This window comes from Sphaeramia orbicularis, chromosome 22 (assembly GCF_902148855.1).
Source record: "Sphaeramia orbicularis chromosome 22, fSphaOr1.1, whole genome shotgun sequence".
Taxonomy (NCBI): Eukaryota; Metazoa; Chordata; class Actinopteri; order Kurtiformes; family Apogonidae; genus Sphaeramia; species Sphaeramia orbicularis.
This window is the reverse complement of record NC_043978.1, coordinates 1,379,493-1,398,651: the sequence shown is the minus strand read 5'-3', so window position 1 is coordinate 1,398,651 and position 19,159 is coordinate 1,379,493. Positions and strand designations below refer to the sequence as shown.

The 19,159-nt window shown below is 39.3% G+C and overlaps 1 protein-coding gene across 4 annotated transcripts in view; it reads right to left on the bottom strand.

The window, feature by feature from the left end:
• The window catches only part of crlf1a (cytokine receptor-like factor 1a), an 88,032-nt gene that overhangs the window by 25,326 nt on the left and 43,547 nt on the right, over positions 1–19,159 (bottom strand). For all 4 annotated transcript variants that reach the window (XM_030127571.1, XM_030127572.1, XM_030127568.1 and 1 more), the window contains exon 4: positions 12,769–12,938. In XM_030127571.1, coding sequence (XP_029983431.1) covers positions 12,769–12,938 — 170 coding nt within the window. The remainder of the gene's footprint in view (positions 1–12,768; positions 12,939–19,159) is intronic.

Below are 19,159 nucleotides of genomic sequence, written 5' to 3'. Positions count from 1 at the left end.
GAGAACACCCCGAACAGTGTGCATGTGTGCATCAACTATTTCTGTTTAAATTCAACAGTTTCCAGGTTGTTCCATACAGCAGAAAATGTTGAAGCTTGGTCCCAGTCATGTGTCTGTCCAATTAGATTCAATTCACATCAATATTTGTTGAGTTAGAATGAAAAATGTGTGGTAAATGGGATTTTCAATGTTAAATGTAAATGTCCACAGAGTCCACATTCCACAGTGGATGTGGACAATTTTGAGCCAGATACAAGATATTCTTCTAAGCTACAGGTGGATCAAATTGGAGGATAATCGGAGTCGTTTTGAATTTTTTATGAATTTTGTAAAATTGCTCAATGATGACAGATAGGAAAATTGTAGATTTTGTGACCTTGCTGTGACCTTGAACTTTGGCCTACTGGGACCAAAATGTAATGGGTTCATCTCAGAGAGGCCTATCTGTGGGTACGATGTGGTAAAGATGGTTGGAATAGTTTTCCCCTAAAGTTGCAAACAAACAAACAAACACATAAAGCAAAATGATCACAATACCTCCTGGTGGAGGAAATACATACATACATACATACATACATACATACATACATATACATACATACATACATACATACATATATACATACATACATATATACATACATACATACATACATACATACATACATATATACATATATACATACATACATATATACATACATACATACATACATACATACATATATACATATATACATACATACATATATACATACATACATACATACATACATACATATATACATACATATATACATACATACATACATATATACATACATACATATATACATACATACATACATACATATATACATACATACATACATACATACATATATACATACATACATACATACATACATACATAAATAAGTAAGTAAGTAAATGTAAGTGCCATAGGCAGTGGTCTTATCAGAGGCCTTTGAAGGAGAACTTTGTCCGATACTTCCACACTTTATAATCTGATACCAGAGGTTTTTCTCTATCAGCTAAACTGAGGCAGTTACAGTCAAAAATTGGGTATTTTCAAAATCATGACCTTGAGTTTGACCTTTCAAGGTCATTGAAGGTAGACAAAAGTGGTACCAAATGAAAGGCCGGATGTGAGTTCTGATCAGTGGATAATACTGTTAGTGGACATCTGCATCCTTTCACAGATAGAAGTCATTCAGTGAATTTACACAGTCACATGGAAGCTTTCAACCGTTCAAATTCAGAAACCAGAAGTGATCGAGGAAAACTAAAAGAACACCATTTCCTGCTTTTCCAAGATGAACACTGTAGTAGAAGTCGTATTGTTTAAGCTTAAACAGTTCCAAAGTTATAAGTGAATGGAAATTACAAAAAAAGTGCAAGAAATAGCGATATTTTCTGACATAACTGAAACAGGAAATGATACAAAAAAAAGGAAACAAATATGTCACATCCTACTTTTTCACACACAGTGGTACTAGTCATTTTTCTCTATCTGCAAAACTGAGAGAGTTATGGGCAAAAATGAAGTATCTTGAAAATCCTAACCTAGTGTTTGACCTTTCTAGGTCATCCTAGGTTAACTAAAGTGGTACCAAATTAAAGGTCATATCTGACTGCCTATGAGTCGACCATATAAGGTGACTTAGTTTTCAAGATAGAAGCCATTTTCTGAATATGCAAATTAGGCACTTGAGCCCAACTTTGGCCTATATCTGAGCTGTACTTTGGCCTATATCTGAGCTGTACTTTGGCCTATATCTGAGCTGTACTTTGGTCTGTATCTGAGCTGTACTTTGGCCTATATCTGAGCTGTACTTTGGTCTGTATCTGAGCTGTACTTTGGTCTGTATCTGAGCTGTACTTTGGTCTGTATCTGAGCTGTACTTTGGTCTGTATCTGAGCTGTACTTTGGTCTGTATCTGAGCTGTACTTTGGTCTGTATCTGAGCTGTACTTTGGCCTATATCTGAGCTGTACTTTGGTCTGTATCTGAGCTGTACTTTGGCCTATATCTGAGCTGTACTTTGGTCTGTATCTGAGCTGTACTTTGGTCTGTATCTGAGCTGTACTTTGGTCTGTATCTGAGCTGTACTTTGGTCTGTATCTGAGCTGTACTTTGGTCTGTATCTGAGCTGTACTTTGGTCTGTATCTGAGCTGTACTTTGGCCTATATCTGAGCTGTACTTTGGTCTGTATCTGAGCTGTACTTTGGCCTATATCTGAGCTGTACTTTGGTCTGTATCTGAGCTGTACTTTGGTCTGTATCTGAGCTGTACTTTGGTCTGTATCTGAGCTGTACTTTGGTCTGTATCTGAGCTGTACTTTGGCCTATATCTGAGCTGTACTTTGGCCTATATCTGAGCTGTACTTTGGCCTATATCTGAGCTGTACTTTGGTCTGTATCTGAGCTGTACTTTGGCCTATCAGTGACAAAAACTAATCAGGTTGACTAGAGAATATGGACAATCATTTGGTCATGGTTTGATATCAATAATGCTTTAAATGTGACCGTTTGAGCACAGACAAACAGACGGACAGACAAACAGACAGACAGACAGACAGACAGACATATGAACTGACCACTATGCTAGCCCTCTGGCAAGCAATAAATAAATAAATTCAAATTGTTGAAACAAACCTAATGTCAAATGCCACTGAGTACTGAGTACAGCAGAACGTATAAGTTAATCCCTACTGGACCCAGTCTAATCGAACACAAACGCAGGTTAATGTGAGGCCTCGGTAACAGACGTTCTACAGGCCAGGCACTAGTACCAGTAAACCTCTGGAAACATTTGACAAAGACAAAGACAAAGACTGACTGACAGGGACCAAAGAAGAGGAGGGACTAGAGGGAATACTGGACCAGCTGAGACTGGAAGAGGAGGAGGGATGCCCCCCATGGAGACCTGGACCTGGTACTGGTGGACTAGGAAGGAGACCTGGACCTGGTACTGATGGACTAAGAAGGAAACCTGGACCTGGTGCTGTTGGACCTGGTACTGGTGGACTAGGAAGGAGACCTGGACCTGGTACTGTTGGACCTGGTACTGGTTGACCTGGTCCTGTTGGACCTGGTCCTGTTGGATCCATTCTAATCTAAACTCTTCTGTTTTGAAACTGTTTCTGTTCGTCTGATTCAATCATTTCCTTCGTTTCTGTTCGTTCTTCAGTTTTTCCAACAGTTCCTTCATCAGTTTTAGAGTCCGTAGTTAATGTGATAAAGGTTTGCTGGTTTCTGTTCTTTGTATAAATAACTCCATCCTGTTTGTCTAAATGCTGCTGGTCTACTTTTCCTGCTCTGAACTCATGCTTGAACTCACATTCATTGTTTTGCTTCATCAGTGACTCTTGGGTAAATGCGTGAGTTTTCCTCAGATCCAGACTGGACCACAGCTGGTACACACAGTACCGTTTATGGACTGTAGGGGGAGCCACCAGCAGAAGGGCCATGGTGTTGCTTTAACACTTCCATGTTGGTGTCATTTTCCAGCCCCTCAGGCTGTTGATTAGAGTCGACTAACGTGTTTCCAGTGTCCTCAGGCTGTACAGCGGTGTCTGTGTCATCAAACTGACATCATTCTGTGACACAGTTAACTGTTTATTGGACAAGTAGAAACGCCTTCAATGACACGTTTCATTCATTCTTAAGGATTTGGGCTAAATCCAGGTGTAATGCTGCCAAAGATCTATTTCTATTTCACTCAGACATCTGATACAAACACTTATTAGACACAAAATGGGGTGATTTGAGTGGACAGTATTTATTTTTACATATTTATTGCATGTCCCCGTGTTATTGTCTTTGAATAGTTTTTACACTGTGTTTATACTTTTATGCTGCTTCTATCTTTGACTTTTGTTCTGATTATATCTTTGAATCTTTTATACTTGTACTCTGAGAGACCTCTGAGGAATAATTCCAATGTAACTGAATGTGTACAAATGGCAAATCTATCTATCTATCTATCTATCTATCTATCTATCTATCTATCTATCTATCTATCTATCTATCTATCTATCTATCTATCTATCTATCTATCTATCTATCTATCTATCTATCTATCTATCTATCTATCTATCTTTGTGACTACTCTTTTCTATTGGAAGTATTCATGGATTACCTTGGTGGACACATGGCCCACATTAACATTTTTGTCATGACTGGAAAAACTCCTGGCTCCAGGGCTTCTTTCTCCATCCTAAGGTTATGTTTACGAGGTCAAAAACTCCGTTCACTTCAGATTTCAGCGGTAGGAGTGATGTCTTTATGTCCAACAGCACGTTGAAGGATTGTTCGGCGTTGGCGGAGGGTTGCGGTCTCCGAGCGCCTTCTGAAGAGTTTGACTTGTGCGAGCGGGAGGTTTTTTCATCTGACAACAATTATCTTTTCGAATAAACAAACATGTGGTGACAGACCATTATTTTAACTTTCCTTGCGTTTTGTTTTGGGCTTTTGAGATCGTTTCAATATCAAGTTCAGTTCCTTTTCATAATGTCGTCCCTTAGCGGTAAACAAACAAGACGACCCAGGGGGAAAGGAGAAGATGGGAACGCTCCAGCGGAGGGAAAATGAGTTTGAGACGCCACTTTTAAGGCACTGAGACTCTCCATGAACTAAAATATGGTAGTTCAGATAAAATTCATGGGTGATTTTGCTAAAAAAAAGAATGACGATAAAAGACCCACACATCCTAGTACCAACCTACTTGAAAAAGTATTTAAAGACTTATTTGAACTAAAATGAAATATGTGTGCAGATGATCCAAATAAGAATCAAACTGTGGCTCAGGTGGTAGAGCAGGTCGTCCAATACCCGAAGTGGAAAGAACTTCTCCTAGGTCTTCCGAGGCCAACAAAAATGGTGCCATATGAAAGCTGATATACACAAGTTCCTATATGTCGATAATGTAACTGTTTTAGCTAACTGGTGTCATTTTCGAGTTCTTAGTTAGCATTTGAATGTAAGAGGAAATGAATTGGGACAAATTCCCTGTGTAACTGCTTCCATAATTTTTGTTGAAGAGCAAAAACCGGAACTTATGTCATAGAACATATGTTTATGGATGTGCAAAACAAACTGCATAATGATATTTCAAGAATTGCATTTTTTATGATTTTTTGAAAATGGTGCATACAAAATAACAAAAGTCGACAGAGCGTAACGGAAGAGAAATGGAGCGGAACAATATTTCGTACAAAGTTGAGGCTTGGTACCAGTCATGTGTCTGTCCAATTATATTAAATTCACATCAATATTTGTTGAGTTAGAATGAAAAATGTGTGGTAAATGGGATTTTCAATGTTAAATGGAAATGTCCACAGAGTCCACATTCCACAGTGGATGTGGACAGTTTTGGGCCAGATACAAGATACTGTTCTAAGCTACGGGTGGATCAAATTGGAGGCTAATCGGAGTCGTTTGGAATATTTTTATGAATTTTGTAAAATTGCTCAATGATGAGAGATAGGAGAATTGTAGACATTGTGACCTTGCTGTGACCTTGAACTTTGGCCGACTGGGACCAAAATTTAATGGGTTGGTCCCAGGGCCTAGGCCTATCTGTGGGGAAGATTTGGGAAAGATGGGTGGAAGAGTTTTCCCGTAAAGTTTCTAACAAACAAACAAACACACAAAGCACAAAGACCCCAATACCTCCTGGCGGAGGTAAAAATCCAAAACTATTCGAACCTTGTTAGGAACGGCGCCCTCTGTTGGACTGACTGAAAAACGCTCATTCCAACGCACTGGACACATGGAAGTACGACGGCAGTGACGCATGACAACGTTAGAAACAAACGTACCTATTAACATATTTCACATATGTTAATACGCGTACCTAAATGCACCTGAACACACTCTTCCACCAGTCTGGGTTCTCTGCGTTCTGTGTGACTGTGGAATGTAGAACCTGGAGGTGTTTCCGCCGTGACGCCATAACTGATTGGACGTGACGGTCGTGACTCACAGGCTTCGACGCAGGTGCGGCTGTTGTGTTTTATGACCTGTTGTGGTAACGGCCAGGGCAGCCCCGATGAAACCGACGCCCACGCCGAGGCCAGAAGCCCCGCCCCTCCGCCACGCCCCTCCGCCCGCCGGTTGCCGGGCTGGTCCCTGCCTCGGGGCTGTGTAAACAGGTGTGTGTGTCTGCCTGCGTACGTTATAGAAAGCCAACAGATTACAGTTTGACGGACACTTGTTTTCGCCGCTCATGACACGTTGGTTTGTGAAACTCTATAGTGTTTTGTCTGCGTACGTTCTGCCGACACCGTAGCGTGTAAGAAGTGAACCAGGTGAAGATTTCCCAGCTAATCACGTTGTGTTATTTCAGGTCCAAGTCTCAAAGCCTCAAAGCCTGAACTCCTTCAGCCTCGGGGCTCTGTGCAGCTGACTAGAGACCGGATTAAGTGAAAGGATCAGTCTGGAACATTCCAACACCACATAAAAGGGGGGGGGGGGGGGGGGGGGGTAGGGGGTTGTTTTGTGTGTGCGTGTCCACTGAGCATGAGGAAAGACAAAATGAGCTCATCAAAAGAGTGGGCGTTTCCGTTCACCGCACACACCTACACCTCGCCAGGTGTGCACATGTGCATACGTGTGTGTGTGTGTTTTTTTTTTTGGGGGGGGGGGGGGGCGGAGAGAAAAGACAAAAAATGTCATCTTATTGCACGCTCCATTTGCTTAAACCATGCTAAGCTAATGCAACAGGCCCAGAACAAAGCTTTAAAAGGGAACAGAGCTCAGGTCGTATCAGTGTGAAGAACATCACCAGAGATCAAAGCTACAGAACCCAGGCCAAAGTCCAGAACTCAGGCCAAAGTCCAGAACTCAGGCCAAAGTCCAGAACTCAGACCAAAGTCCAGAACTCAGGCCAAAGTCCACAACTCAGACCAAAGTCCAGAACTCAGGCCAAAGTCCACAACTCAGACCAAAGTCCACAACTCAGACCAAAGTCCACAACTCAGACCAAAGTCCAGTACTCAGGCCAAAGTTACAGAACTCAGGCCAAAGTCCAGTACTCAGACCAAAGTTACAGAACCGAGGCCAAAGTCCAGAACTCCGGCCAAAGTCCAGAACTCAGGCCAAAGTCCAGAACTCAGGCCAAAGTTACAGAACCCAGGCCAAAGTCCAGAACTCAGGCCAAAGTCCAGAACTCAGGTCAAAGTTACAGAACTCAGGCCAAACTCCAGTACTCAGGCCAAAATTACAGAACTCAGGCCAAAGTCCAGTACTCAGGCCAAAGTTACAGAACCCAGGCCAAAGTCCAGAACTCAGGCCAAAGTCCAGAACTCAGACCAAAGTCCAGTACTGAGGCCAAAGTTACAGAACCCAGGCCAAAGTCCAGAACTCAGGCCAAAGTCCAGTACTCAGGCCAAAGTCCACAACTCAGGCCAAACTCCAGTACTCTGGCCAAAGTTACAGAACTCAGGCCAAAGTCCACAACTCAGGCCAAAGTCTGCCAAAGTCCCGAACTCAGGCCAAAGTCCAGAACTCAGGCCAAAGTCCAGAGTCCAGAACTCAGGCCAAAATCCAGAGCTCAGGCCAAAGTCCAGAACTCAGGCCAAAGTCTAGAGCTCAGGCTAAAGTCCAGAACTCAGGCCAAAGTCCAGAACTCAGGCCAAAGTCTAGAGCTCAGGCCAAAGTCCAGAACTCAGGCCAAAGTCCAGTCTGCAGGAGGAAAAGACATGCATTTAGAAAGAACTGGGACAGTCACTGCTCTACAGTGTTTGAGAAAGGACCTGCCACAGAGATTAAATATGCAAATGATACGTATTTTAATGTGATTAATTGGAAAAAAAAACGACCGAAGTACTGGTTAATCCGTGTGTCATTAGTTCTTTTCATATTCAACTGAGAATCCACTATTGGAAAAAAAATGAAAAAATTACTCATTATTTCATTATTCAGGCACAAATCAAATGTTTAAAAAAAATAGTTGTATTTCATTCTTTCAATTGTATGCACAAATTAAAAATTGGAAATAATCAAATGGACCAAATGTGGGGCTTCATGTTGACATTTTTGTATCTGATTTGGTTTGACCCGTTAGTTCCTGACTTCTCGGTGTGTTGTTCTGGACAGTCGTGGGTTTGCTAGTATTCTGTCTAATGCATTCTGCGATAATGCAGAATTTGGTGTTATTCAGAGGAAACAAACACGTTACTCTGAAGGAGGACGACATGACAACTGAGAAAATGGTCCAGATCTTCCAGGTTTTGTTGTTTTGTCTGATACAGTGGGTCCACGGGAGACGATCTAAGAAGGTGCTTCAACTAACACACCAACAAGTCAGGAATGAACGGGTGGTCAGTGTGTGTGTTGGTAATTGGATTTTCTTTTCAGAAACAAAAGTAAAACTAGTGGTGAATATGTTTTCATTTTAAATACAAAAAATTAAATTTAATTTCAATGTATTTTCCTTTTTCAGTGTTAAAAAAGAGATTGATTTTGGTTTTCTCTTTCTAACTACAAAAAACAAAGTTCCTACCTGACAGAAATGGAAAAATGGACCAAAAATACCCTTTTTTTTTTTTTCACTTTCTGAGACCGGATGTTGTAATTTTTAAGGAAAGAGCGCTAATGCCTCAGCCACAAAGATTCTTACAAACGATGGGTTTGTACGAAATCTGGACATCACAGACACGCTCCCTCCATGAATGTCTACGAACTCCTGATTTCATACAAACTGGAAGATTCGTACAAACCCATCATTAGTAAGAATCTTTGTGACCGAGGCATTAACGCTATTTGCTTCAAAATGACAACGTCCGATCTCAGAAAATGAAAAAAAAAAAAACCCAGCTTTTTTTGGTCCATTTTTCCATTTCTGTCAGTTAGGAACTTTCCTTTCTGTTATTAGAGAAAACGAAAATCAATCCATTTTTTAAATTTGGTTTATTTGTTTTGACACCAAAAAAGAAAAACGCCTTGAAATTCAATTCTAATTCTTCTATTTTAAAACGAAATTCAATTAACCACTAGTTTTTCTTTTGTTTCCGAAAAGAAAATCCAATTGACAAAAGATACACTGACCTTCTGGGTCAGACCAAATTGGATATCAAAAATGTCAACATGAAACCAAACGTTTTAATTCATTTTTAGAGCAGGTTTGCTAGTTTTTATTAGTTTTCGTTTTCTTCTAAATGCTTAGTTTTACTTTAGTTTTAGTATTAATTTTACTTTTGTCATATCTTTTCTCTTATATTCAAATCAATCCCAGACAGGACTCTGCTGCTTTAGTCTCCATGTTTTCAGGTAGAGTGGGGACCAGAAGACGACTGGAAACCACAAGTGAACACAAGTGGCGGACCAAAAAGTGTCGTATGGTGCCGCTAGCTAAAATTGCAAGAGCGAAATGAATCGATTTCATATCAATCCAATATTCACAAAGACAAAAACAAGGGGAATTTTATCCATAATTTTTATACGTTTTAGTTTTGTAAGCACATAATACAGTTTCAGTTAGTGATCGTTTTTTCTTTTAATTATGGTTTTTATTTATTTCAGTTAATGAAAATGTTTGTTCAATTCTAGTTTTCATCATTTCGTTAGTTTTCGTTAACGATAATAACTTTGGTGGACACACCAGGAAAGCACATCATTTTAGAATTTAGTGCACTGTAAAAAAAAAATCTGTAATTTAACAGAATTTTCACTGTTTATTTTACAGATTTTTCCTGTATTTTTAAGATACAAGAAAATATCAATGAAATGACAAAAATAGACTGTGATTTTACATGTCAAATGTAAAATAACATGAAAAAACTGTAATTGTGAATAACCAAAAAATTTTAATTTTTTAAAAGAAATTTTTTTCTTTTTTCACAGAAAAATAGTTAAAATACATTTGCAAATGTATCATAATTTCACAAATATTTATTTTCTATTTATGAGGTTAAACTGTTAATTTAAAGTTTAACACTGTAAAAAAAAAAAAAAAAATAATAATAATAATAATAAAAATAAAATTAGATAAAATTACTGACAATTAACCGTAAAAGAAGTATTTGTTCTGTAAGTTGAACCAGACTTGTTTATTAATTGACAAATATCTTGTGTAATTACAGGAGGTTTCACAATAAAAATGTTGAATAAATGTATTTTTGTGAATGTATAACATGTATAAGCACTGATAAACTGTCCAAATACAGTTTTTATCAGTGGATTGGACAACTGAGTCTCATTGAAAATTATATATATATATATATATATATATATATATATATATATATATATATATACATATATATATATATATATATGTGTGTGTGTGTGTGTGTGTGTGTAATCTGATTGTTTTAATACATGTAAATATTCTTTATTAAACATTAAAAAGTCAAAAAAATATGCAAAATGTCATGTAAAGTTAGGACAAAAAACTGTATTTTAATTATGGAAAATTACTGTATTTTTATGAGATGGTTATTTTCCGTTATAAAACAGTATTTTTTTGGCACCCCTGCTGCCAGAATATTACCGTTTTTTTTTACTGTTTTTTTTACAGTGTAGGAGATAGAGGGGGAACGAGCATTCTAGATTCAAAACAACACAGATTTCTGTTCCTGTTTATGGGAGGACTGACACTGACATCTAACAGAAGAAGGAAACTCATCAGCACATTTGGGACTGAATGGACAAACCGACATTACACATTTCTGTAAATATGGGTAAAGTTTTGCGCAGACGTCCGATGGAAAAGGGACTAATAAACTGTCCAACAAAACCCTCTACTGTCTTTGGTTTTCTCTCCTCTCTTTTGGATGATGTTTTATCATTTATTTGTCAGTTTTTAACATTCATCCTCCATCTCTCCTCGTACTTTTTTGCTGTTTCTTGCTCCTCTGAATAACATTAGATGTAAATTGTGAACTAGTTTCCTGCAAAAACTGCCAAACTACAAAGAAACCAAATATTCTTAAATATGAAAAGATGGTCTCACATCAAGGAAATTAATGTGCCGTTGGGGTAAACAAATGTTGCTTGACTAGATAATAAATATAATGAAAGTCTAACCACTACAAGACCATAATGGGCCTTAAAAAAAAAGCTCAAATTTAAGCAAGCTGTGCTTATTACAAGCAACGGAAAATACACAGACTTAATATAAATGTTGAAGTTGTCCAAGTGGTGTCCTAAAAAAGACCAGGGGTGATATGCAAACCACTGTTCGAACTAGTTACTTGTTAAATGAAGTAGAACACAAACTGGATTACATTAAATATGTTCTTAAAGGGAGACAACGTTCCTAATGAAGTGGGACCGGATTATTTTCCTTTTCAGAATAAAGACTCGTTTCCCTTCACTTTCTGGAATTCTTTTTTGTTGTGGCAAAAACCATTCTTTCCTGAACTTTAATAAGATGCAATTTCACCTTTTGTCGTGTTTCCAGTTTAACCATTTATCAGGCAAGTGACTATTTCTGGTCATTTCTGCATACATTACAAGACGGTGACAGTAACAGTTCCAGGTAGGACAGTGAGTCCCAAATCTCAGGCCCAATGTGGTCTCCAGGGTCTGTAAGGTCCAATGTGGTCTCCAGGGTCTGTAAGGTCCAATGTGGTCTCCAGGGTCTGTAAGGTCCAATGTGGTCTCCAGGGTCTGTAAGGTCCAATGTGGTCTCCAGGGTCTGTAAGGTCCAATGTGGTCTCCAGGGTCTGTAAGGTCCAATGTGGTCTCCAGGGTCTGTAAGGTCCACCTGTGCTTTGTTTGGTTCCATGAAGTAATGGAGCTAATGTAAGGAATGATGTTCAAAGGGGTCATGTAGATGTGGACAGGGGTCTGGACCAGCATGCATGCATGGGGGTCTAATGGGACCAAAGGAAGGTTCTAATGGAATCAAACACAGGTTCTAATGGGACCAAAGGAAGGTTCTAATGGGACCAAATACAGGTTTCGTTCACCTTATGCATGTTTTTCTTGGATGTTTTATATTTACTTTTTGGATGTTTAGTTTTCCTGCTACTTATGAGCAAGGAACCACATATGGTAACTTAACTGACCTTCATTTTCTTCAAAACAGTATAAAATTTTGAAAAATGAGACCGAAATGGGTGGCATTAGTCTGTATACCGTACTTTCCGGACTATTGGCCGCACCTGACTATAAGCCCCACCCACCCCGTCTCCAATGTCTCACCATCGATTCACTGATGCCAAGCTTAACGTGCAGCAGCTCTATTTCCTTCTTCGTCAGCCAGATCAATCGTTAGCCCGGAAAACATAAATTAGCCACATCATTTTTGAGCCGCGGGTTCACATCGTATGGACAAAAGTAGCAGTTTATAGACCGGAAATTACAGTAAGTATCAATATAAAGCAGCATGTTATTATGGCAATGGTGAGTTTCTGTGCACACAGCCCCCCCCCAGTCCTTCGGTCCTTGGTGGTAACAACCCCCCATCCCAGTTGCAGTACCAATCCAATGTATATAAGCTGTCAGACCCCCTCCCCCAGTAGTCGATGACTGTTGTTTTCTCTGCCGTAAACACATCTACTTTCATATGGCCTTTTTTTCTGGTGGTGAAACAACGCCGTCTGTCGGTGACGGGTCATGGGCTTGTATACTGGTATGAACTGGGCCGTTCACAGGAAAACACTTCAGTTCCCAGGGTACCTGGTGTGGGAACTGGCTCCGACACCGGGCTGTGCGCTCTGAAAACAGCTAATGTAGCCTGAGGCCTTTGACAGCAGGATCTAAGGGTCTGAAACAAGCACATTATGGAAGAAGGTCAAAGGTCAGCAGACTCACCCACATCTAGGATGTCTAGGGTGAGGACATCCGAGGCCCCCCAGCCAAGCTGGTTGGAGGCCTCCACCCAGATCTCATAGGGCGTGAACAGGTACAGGTCTCTGGTGATTCTGCAGGAGTACGGCTGCGTGGGAACGTAGTCCTCACACTTCTTTTCTTCATCGTACCACCTAGAAAACACACCGAAAGACAGTGACTTCAACTGCAGCTAAACAGTCCCAGTCTGGAGGGATCTGAACTCTTCCAGCATTTACTCCTACATTTGAACATTAATATCTGTACTTTCTGTTCCTGACATTTTCAGGTTTCTTGCTTAGCTTTCCATTATTAATATTCTGCTTCACTGCATCTCTTTGCAACATGAAAACATCATCACATGTTAAACAGATGAAACACTAAATAATCCCCTGGTGAACCCATCTGGACGTATCGATAAAACCATAAACAGAAGAAGATGAAAACACACACAGCCTTATTTATTTATTTATTTACTTTATTTATTTACTTTTTACTTATTTATTTTAGAGGAGGAGGAGAAAACACAATCCAAACGACATCAGTTTTAATGTGGTTCAACTGTAAATATATCCTAAAAGTGAATTACTAATAACCTTTTTCATCAACAATCCACATATATATGGATTTTACAAGGTTCAGTCCATTTTGAATCTGTCTGAATATTGCATATGTTTATGAATCTGGCCAACTCTGGGTGCAGCATGTTAACTCATTTCATGTTTTTCAATGGTTGATTTAATTATTTCAAAAATGCGTATAGAGCTTGCACCCCCATCTGAAACTCATTTCAGACAATGTATCGTTCCCAGATGAAAAGTGGTTTTCCTAATTCTCATGAAATTTGACTTTCTGTACACAATAGGCATTCCCCCTCTGGCTACTACGCTTGTTATTTTTCTTAAAATAGGCTTTTGCCAAAGAGATAAGGAATTTTGTCTGGTTTCCAGTTCCACTTCAGCATATTTCAAGTCCATTTTCAGGCACAACAGTAACACAGGATACAACAGCTCAGACAAAGAACTGATCACACCAACACTGTCCGAAGCATCGATCGGGAAAATATGTCTGAGTGGAAACATTTGGAATCATTTCATCCAGTTGGAGCTTTAATCTGTTCAAACCTTGGCTGTTGTTTCTTGGTTTTCATACCCTTCATGTAAAGGTTTACCCTTAAATAATAATAATAATAATAATAATAATAATAATAATAATAATAATAATAATGGATTACATTTCTATAGCTCTTTTTTTCTTTTATTGATCCATTATTCATTCACTCTGTCATTCTCCCTCTGGTGGAGTTCAACTCCATCTGTATCCACAGCTGTCCTGGGGCAGACTGATGGAGGTCCCTCCCACCACCATTCATCCACCAGTGTGAGTGACACTGGAGACAAGATGGTGGTGGTGGTGTGTGTGTGTGTGTGTGTGTGTGTGTGTGTGTGTGTGTGTGTGTGTATGTGTGTGTGTGTGTGTGTGTGTGTCGGGAGGGGGGGGTGCCCAAGAACACAGTGGCACATGCCTAGGACAGAGTGGGATTCGAACCACTCTGTCCTAGTCATGGGTCATCCAATAACCCTTCAGCTATTGGACAACAATAAAAAATTGGATCCTAACCGGTTCTTGGACAATACTAACTGGTTCTTGGATGATAATAACCGGTTCTTGGATGATAATAACCGGTTCTTGGACAATACTAACTGGTTCTTGGATGATAATAACTGGTTCTTGGACAATACTAACTGGTTCTTGGATGATAATAACCGGTTCTTGGATGATAATAACCGGTTCTTGGATGATAATAACTGGTTCTTGGATGATAATAACCGGTTCTTGGATGATAATAACTGGTTCTTGGATGATAATAACCGGTTCTTGGATGATAATAACTGGTTCTTGGATGATAATAACCGGTTCTTGGATGATAATAACTGGTTCTTGGACAATACTAACTGGTTCTTGGATGATAATAACCGGTTCTTGGATGATAATAACCGGTTCTTGGATGATAATAACCGGTTCTTGGATGATAATAACCGGTTCTTGGATGATAATAACCGGTTCTTGGACAATACTAACTGGTTCTTGGATGATAATAACCGGTTCTTGGATGATAATAACCGGTTCTTGGATGATAATAACCGGTTCTTGGATGATAATAACCGGTTCTTGGATGATAATAACTGGTTCTTGGACAATACTAACTGGTTCTTGGATGATAATAACCGGTTCTTGGATGATAATAACTGGTTCTTGGATGATAATAACCGGTTCTTGGATGATAATAACTGGTTCTTGGACAATACTAACTGGTTCTTGGATGATAATAACCGGTTCCTGGATGATAATAACTGGTTCTTGGACAATACTAACTGGTTCTTGGATGATAATAACCGGTTCTTGGATGATAATAACCGGTTCTTGGATGATAATAACCGGTTCTTGGATGATAATAACCGGTTCTTGGATGATAATAACCGGTTCTTGGATGATAATAACCAGTTCTTGGATGATAATAACCGGTTCTTGGATGATAATAACCGGTTCTTGGATGATAATAACCGGTTCTTGGATGATAATAACCGGTTCTTGGATGATAATAACCGGTTCTTGGATGATAATAACCGGTTCTTGGATGATAATAACCAGTTCTTGGATGATAATAACCGGTTCTTGGATGATAATAACCGGTTCTTGGATGATAATAACCGGTTCTTGGATGATAATAACCGGTTCTTGGATGATAATAACCAGTTCTTGGATGATAATAACCGGTTCTTGGATGATAATAACTGGTTCTTGGATAATAATAAGTGACCCACTCTACCACCTGAGCCATGGCCACCCACACTGTTGTTAGAGTAATTTAGCCACCTTTAAAGATTTAATGAAATTAATGAAATTAATGAATACAATGAAAAAAAAAACACACCAAGATGAGGTAAAAAAACGAAGGTAAACACCACAAGACAATGAAAACAACATGTGGAGAAAAGAAAAGTATTAGAGCTGAAACAATTAGTCGACTCAAATCACTTAAATTTAATTCACTATTATGCTATTCCATTTTTCCTGAATGGAACCTTGGTTTCCGTCATGTCTCTGCTGTTAAACATTGGTTCCACTGTTATGTTTCACACGGACCCTTATTGTGACGCATGTGAGTCTAGGCCCCACCCCCAGCTGGATGTTGGTTCCATGTTCAGTTGGTCTCAGTTAGTCAGTTGGATCCAAATGTGTTTCAGACTGAGCTGACAGATTAGAGGGTACAGATGGAACTGGACTGGACCAGTTTACATCTGGAACTCGACTGGACTGGACTGGACCAGTTTACATCTGGACACATATAGACTTAGACAGACGGGAGACTGGTAGGGTTGGTGTTATTACCTCTACCAAGGAGGTTCTGTTTTTGCTGGCGTTGGTTTGTCTGTCTGTCTGTCTGTGTGCAAGATAACTCAAAAACTTATGGACGAATTTGGATGAAAATTTCAGGAAATGTTGATACTGGCTCAAGGAATAAATGATAAAATTTTGGTGGTGATCGGTGTGGGGGGGCAGATCTATCTTGGCAGAGGTCTGCGCTCTGCGAGTGCTTTTGTAGTTACCTTCGCCAGGAGGTATTGTGATCGCTTTGCTTTGTGTGTTTGTTTGTTTGTTAGCAGGATAACTCAAAAAAGTTATGGATGGATTTCATGAAATTTTCAGGAAATGTTTATACTGGCACAAGGAAAAAATGATTACATTTTGGTGGTGACTGGGGGGGGGGGGGGGGCACAGATCTGTCTTGGCGGAGGTCTGCACTCTCTGAGTGCTTCTCTTGTTTGTTTGTTTGTTTGTTTGTTTGTTTGTTAGCAACTTTACAGGAAAACTCTTCCACCCATCTTTCCCAAATCTTCCCCACAGATAGGCCTAGGCCCTGGGACCAACCCATTAAATTTTGGGCCAAGTAGGCCAAAGTTCAAGGTCACAGCAAGGTCACAACATCTACAATTTTCCATCTGTCATCATTGAGACATTTTTGAAAATGTATAAAAAACTCAAATGACTCCAATTAGCCTCCAATTTGATCCACCTGTAGCTTATAACAATATCTTATATATCTTATATTTCTATCTTATGTCTGGCCCAAAATTGTCCACATCCACTGTGGAATGTGGACTCTGTGGACATTTCAAGTTAACATTGAAAATCCCTTTCACCACACATTTTTCATTATAACTCAACAAATACTGATTGGAGCTTAATATAATTGGACATACACATGACTGGTACCAAGCTTCAACTTTGTACGAAATATTGTTCCACTCCATTTCTCTTCCGTTACGCTCTGTTGACTTTTGTTTTTTTTTTTATGCATCATTTTCAAAAAATCATAAAAAATGCAATTTGTGTAATATCATTATGAAAATTGTTTTGCTCATCCATAGTTGAAAAAGCAATAGTCGATCCACACATGCACACCGTTTGGGGTGCTTAGCGGAGGTTTGCGTTCTCTGAACACTTGTTATTTCTATATTTCCTTTTCCTTTTATATTTTTTGTGGTTGTTGTTTCAGTTGGTTCTGAAATAAAGGACCAGTTTTTTGTCATTTCCACACACGTCTGTTTCACATATTTACTATTTTTTTCATTCAAATAATCATTTAATCAAATCCAGTAGAAGAAAATAATCAATAGATTAATTGATTATGAAAATAATCGATAGCTGCAGAACTAAAAAATTATGTAAAAAAAAAATTAAAAAGGGGTAAATGTTGCTAACAAAACAAAAAATATGTAAGAACACGGAAACCAGGTAAAATACTTAACGAGAAGAAATGCCTTCAAAAACCGAACAAACTGGGCTGGTTGTTTTGTTGGACATTAGCCATTACCATGCTAATGATGAGTATTACACTGTGTTACTGCTGTAGAAGAGCAGAAGAGGTTTGAGGTTTTTTTTTTTGTTTTTTTTTTTTACAGGAAGTCTGACCTCATTCCTCTATGTGGAAACCAGTGCCCAGGCTGATGTAAGCTGCAGCGACAGCGTTGTTAGCTTTAGAAACTGAGTTAGCTAATGTCTACAAATAACCAATGTCCAGCAGAAAACAGACTCCAACACAAAATTTACATAAACACATGAGCATGTACAAACTGTCTATGGAGAAACTGTCAAACTTAAACTTCAAAGACCCAAACGTCCACCTTTAACCCTCAAAGACCCAAATGTCCACCTTTAACCCTTACAGACCCAAACGTCCACCTTTAACCCTTACAGACCCAAACGTCCACCTTTAACCCTTACAGACCCAAACGTCCACCTTTAACCCTTACAGACCCAAACGTCCACCTTTAACCCTCAAAGACCCAAACGTGCACCTTTAACCCTTACAGACCCAAACGTCCACCTTTAAGCCTTACAGACCCAAACGTCCACCTTTAACCCTTACAGACTCAAACGTCCACCTTTAACCCTTACAGACCCAAACGTCCACCTTTAACCCTTACAGACCCAAACGTCCACCTTTAACCCTTACAGACTCAAACGTCCACCTTTAACCCTTACAGACCCAAACGTCCACCTTTAACCCTTACAGACCCAAACGTCCACCTTTAACCCTTACAGACCCAAACGTCCACCTTTAACCCTCAAAGACCCAAACGTCCACCTTTAACCCTTACAGACCCAAACGTGCACCTTTAACCCTTACAGACCCAAACGTCCACCTTTAACCCTTACAGACCCAAACGTCCACCTTTAACCCTTACAGACCCAAACGTCCACCTTTAACCCTTACAGACCCAAACGTCCACCTTTAACCTAAACCATCTCCTGATTTAAACTGTTTAATTCCTGTTGATCCACTAATCCTATCAATCCATGTCAATAATTGGTGTCAAATACAGTTCTTCATCTTTTCATGGTCATCAGAGCATAATATTCGAGTAAGTGGTGATAATAATCAGTGATAGTGGATGGACACACTGGGGTATGTTCAGTTAATAATATAACTCAGGTTTTTCAACCGTGGGGTCAGGACCCCATGTGGGGTCGCCTGGAATTCAAATTGGGTCACCCGAAATTTCTAGTAATTGATTAAAAAAACAAAAACCTCACTAATAAAAATATATGGTGAGTTGACAGAGACAATCCTAATCCATAACAGACAAACTGTGGTTGTGAAACTGCAGCACTGTGGTTCTGTTTATCTGTCAAATGTTCACTGTGGTCAGTTTCAGATGCTGCAGCTCTTTCATAATTCATAGTTTCAGTTCTTGTTTGTTCAGTATTAATTGTCCTCCTTGTAAATCACAGCTGGACTGACTGGACAGATCCTGACCAAGGAAAATCACATTCTCCCTTTGTGCAGTAATCTACACCTGGGTTTACT